The sequence below is a fragment of the Monopterus albus genome, unplaced genomic scaffold, assembly GCF_001952655.1.
Source record: "Monopterus albus unplaced genomic scaffold, M_albus_1.0 scaffold33.1, whole genome shotgun sequence".
In the NCBI taxonomy this organism is placed as follows: domain Eukaryota; kingdom Metazoa; phylum Chordata; class Actinopteri; order Synbranchiformes; family Synbranchidae; genus Monopterus; species Monopterus albus.
Window position 1 is genome coordinate 1,984,827 of NW_018127913.1, and position 3,106 is coordinate 1,987,932.

Genomic DNA, 3,106 nt, shown 5'->3' on the forward strand with positions numbered 1-3,106 from the left:
TATGTGTTTGCTGGCTCTGATCTCGGACTGTAATACCGACCGTGAGTTTTGTGTTTCCACCGTGTCTTGTATGGTTTTTTTGTTACGTTAGTTCTCTTATTAAAGAGACGGGTTTTGTTCATTACTTCCTCGTCTGGCCATTTAATGAGTTCACCAAACACTTTTCGGCAGCATCGCGCACCGTTTCTGCCAAATGCCTTGTATAGCTAATATCACTAATGGAGTTTGATATGAGTGGAAAATCTTAGACAGTATAACCAAGGATATGTGACACACTGGTTTTCTTTAAAAGCTTACTTATCTTCTTTTACACACACACTGTTCTCTCGTCTCCTTGTCCTAAACCACAGCCCAAGCCAGATTCTTAAACTATGCCTCAAATAATTGTTAGTTTAGCTGTTGTTCAATGTGCAACCGCTTAATGTAAAAATATTCCATGTGCGAAATCTGACCTATGTACAAGCTCACCTTGGTAGAAAATGTTAAATTATGATAACGTGTGGTGTTTTACAGTAAGTTAACAAATAATCTAACTTGTGTGTGACAAGAAGACGGTGTTAATGAGAGGAAGAAGAGGACAGAGTGAGACATGCAGAGGAAACACTAGGACAATGACCAGCTCACCTGGGGGACAGCTTCCACTTGGCCATAAGGGCAGGTGAGGTTGTATATGTGCTGACTCCTGTAGAAGGTGAATGTGAGGTTTGGAGAGGCGCTGGGAACCCCACAGCGAAACACCGCCGGCTGCCCCACAGCCACCGTGACGTTAGCTGGCCATGTAGTGTAATTAACAGCTGCAGGGTTCAGTGCTGGAGCGGTGCTGACTGGGGAGGTGGCTGTGAGGGTGTTCTGTGCTGGAGCAGTGGTTAAGTGTAAATGATATGTGTACGTGTGGGGGTGGGGGATAAGGATTAAAGAGCGACAGGGGGAAATAACTGGATAAACTCTAACAAATGTACATTAAAATAAAAACTGAAAACATTATTATTGTTACATTATTATATGGTGGTCAATCTACTTTGAAATGATTTCTAATTTAATTAGAATCCAGCTCTGTATTTTCAACTTCTAACACGGTTTCATTTTACTTGTATTTTTAAATTTGACTAGACATGTAGGCAGGTTGATTATACACTTATAAAACTACCAAGGAGCCAGAGACAGGAGCTTGGCACATATTTATGTCACCATGATATGTGACAGATCACACATCATAGGGTCTGACCTTATACAACACACTTGCACAACATTACTTCAGTAATTACTGAGCTGAGTTCTGGTCATATGTCTAGTTTCCCTCCGCTGCTGACAAAAACATTTGAATATTCTAGTAACTGGAAACCTGTGTTCGCCTCAATGACTTTCTTGGAAGGTTGGAAAGATTTGTAACAGAAGAATGAAGAGGCGTGACACTATTGTTTACTTCTTCTTTAGATTGTATTGTTTGTTTTTATGTGAGTTAGCATTAGAAAGTGATGAAGACAAGTCTTATATGGATGTGGTGTTACCTGAGGAGAGTGCCGTGATTAGGAGCAGGGCCAGAAGCAGCAAACAGCCATGGGAAACCTTCCTCGTGTCTCCTTTCTTCCTCTTTTCCATTTTTTTTCTGCCCTCAGTCTCCCTTATTTCATAGGTTATTCTGTGGTTTGAACAACCTAACTTTATTTTTCATTCAATAATATAGCAATGCAATGCATACAACAGCACTGTGGTCCTTGTGTCTGTGTTTTGTTTCAAATTAAAACACAAAATTTAAACACAAAAAAGTGTAAATATGAGAAATAAAGTAAAATGGAAAACAACCTTGAAATGCAAAGAAATACAGACAAATATGGGAATTTATGAGCACTAACCGCAAAACGAACTGGAGATTCCTCAGCACATCAGCCAGCAGCTTCCTTATTTGAAGATCATGACGGTGTGCCTTTAAAAATAACTCCTATTTCCACTGAAATGAACTTTGCAGAAGCTTTGACACTTTCTCTGACTCTGTCTCAGTAAACAGTGAAGAGACTGCACTTCGTCATCTAACTCTGCCTTAGTCCATCCTCCGACTCTAACCAGGAAGGTAAGGTAAGGCACTCGCAGGAACCTGGAATTCTTCCTGATTTCCAAGACAGATTTCTGTGAGTAGGAAACAGGTTGAACAGGCCCGCCTCCTCACAGTAATGCCATGTAGTCATGCAAGGCTTTTTTACTTTCAAATAGGTTCCCCCTTTCTGAAAGACAAGTGCACCACTTGCCACCACATACGTGCACTTATTCTTGTTACAATATGTTATGGTCAGATATTAAGATGGCATTAAATAATGATGGGAATTTAAATACTTTTGGAGGTGTGTGTGGTTCTCTTTTGACTTGGTGATGGTGCTATTTGACAAGTTAGGCCGCCAAAGTCAAAATATCTACAGTTTCTTTTGCGGCCTGTAGCAGATTTCATTACAGAATGTCACCTTCACAGTGTTGCTACAGGAAAAATAAAGGGTTATCAAAAATCAACAGAATACATCCTCTGAGGACCATGAATGTCTAAACAAAATGTACCAGTTCGATTAGTATATGTCAGTTTCACACACAGAATGCTCTGACTTGTTAGTGGTGCTAGAGGAAAAGGCAGAGGATCGGCATTAGAGCATCATGGCTGTCTGTACATTCTTGGCAATCACACCAGAAAAATTCATTAAAAACTGGACCCTCGGCTGTATGGGAGAAATTCGAAGTATGAAGAAACACGCAGGTGTATTGATATCGGCGAGGGCAGATGAGTGTTGAATCTACAACACCAAGCATGACCCATGTACTGAATGAGGCAAGTGATTTGTCACACAAGTTAAAAGTTTTCGACGAATTGGATCTGGAGCTGAACACATTTGGAAATACTGAAACTCATTATCATGAACCGGACGAAGATTTTGACCCAGAAATAAACTTTTTTGAGAACTCTGAAAATAACTGCAAGTATTATACGGATGAGCAGTTTAACAGCAATGTTAAGACTGAAAACAATTTATCATTAATTCATTTTAATAGCAGAAGTTTATATGCAAACTTTCAGAGTATAAAACATTATCTTAGTAGTCTTACACATTCTTTTAATATAATTGCT

The 3,106-nt window shown here is 39.6% G+C and overlaps 2 protein-coding genes across 2 annotated transcripts in view; one reads left to right on the forward strand and one right to left on the reverse strand.

Moving 5' to 3' along the window:
* The window catches only part of LOC109958505 (uncharacterized), a 4,906-nt gene extending 2,828 nt beyond the window's left edge, over positions 1-2,078 (reverse strand). The window contains exons 1-3 of the mRNA XM_020597206.1: positions 1,854-2,078; positions 1,509-1,639; positions 625-854 (exon numbers count right to left, since the gene is read on the reverse strand). Of these exons, the coding sequence (XP_020452862.1) occupies positions 625-854; positions 1,509-1,599 (321 nt within the window). The 5' untranslated portion in view covers positions 1,600-1,639; positions 1,854-2,078. The remainder of the gene's footprint in view (positions 1-624; positions 855-1,508; positions 1,640-1,853) is intronic.
* The window catches only part of LOC109958504 (B-cell receptor CD22-like), a 10,971-nt gene continuing 8,452 nt past the window's right edge, over positions 588-3,106 (forward strand). Inside the window, exon 1 of the mRNA XM_020597204.1 lies at positions 588-658. The gene's annotated coding sequence lies outside the window, so the exon portion shown is untranslated. The remainder of the gene's footprint in view (positions 659-3,106) is intronic.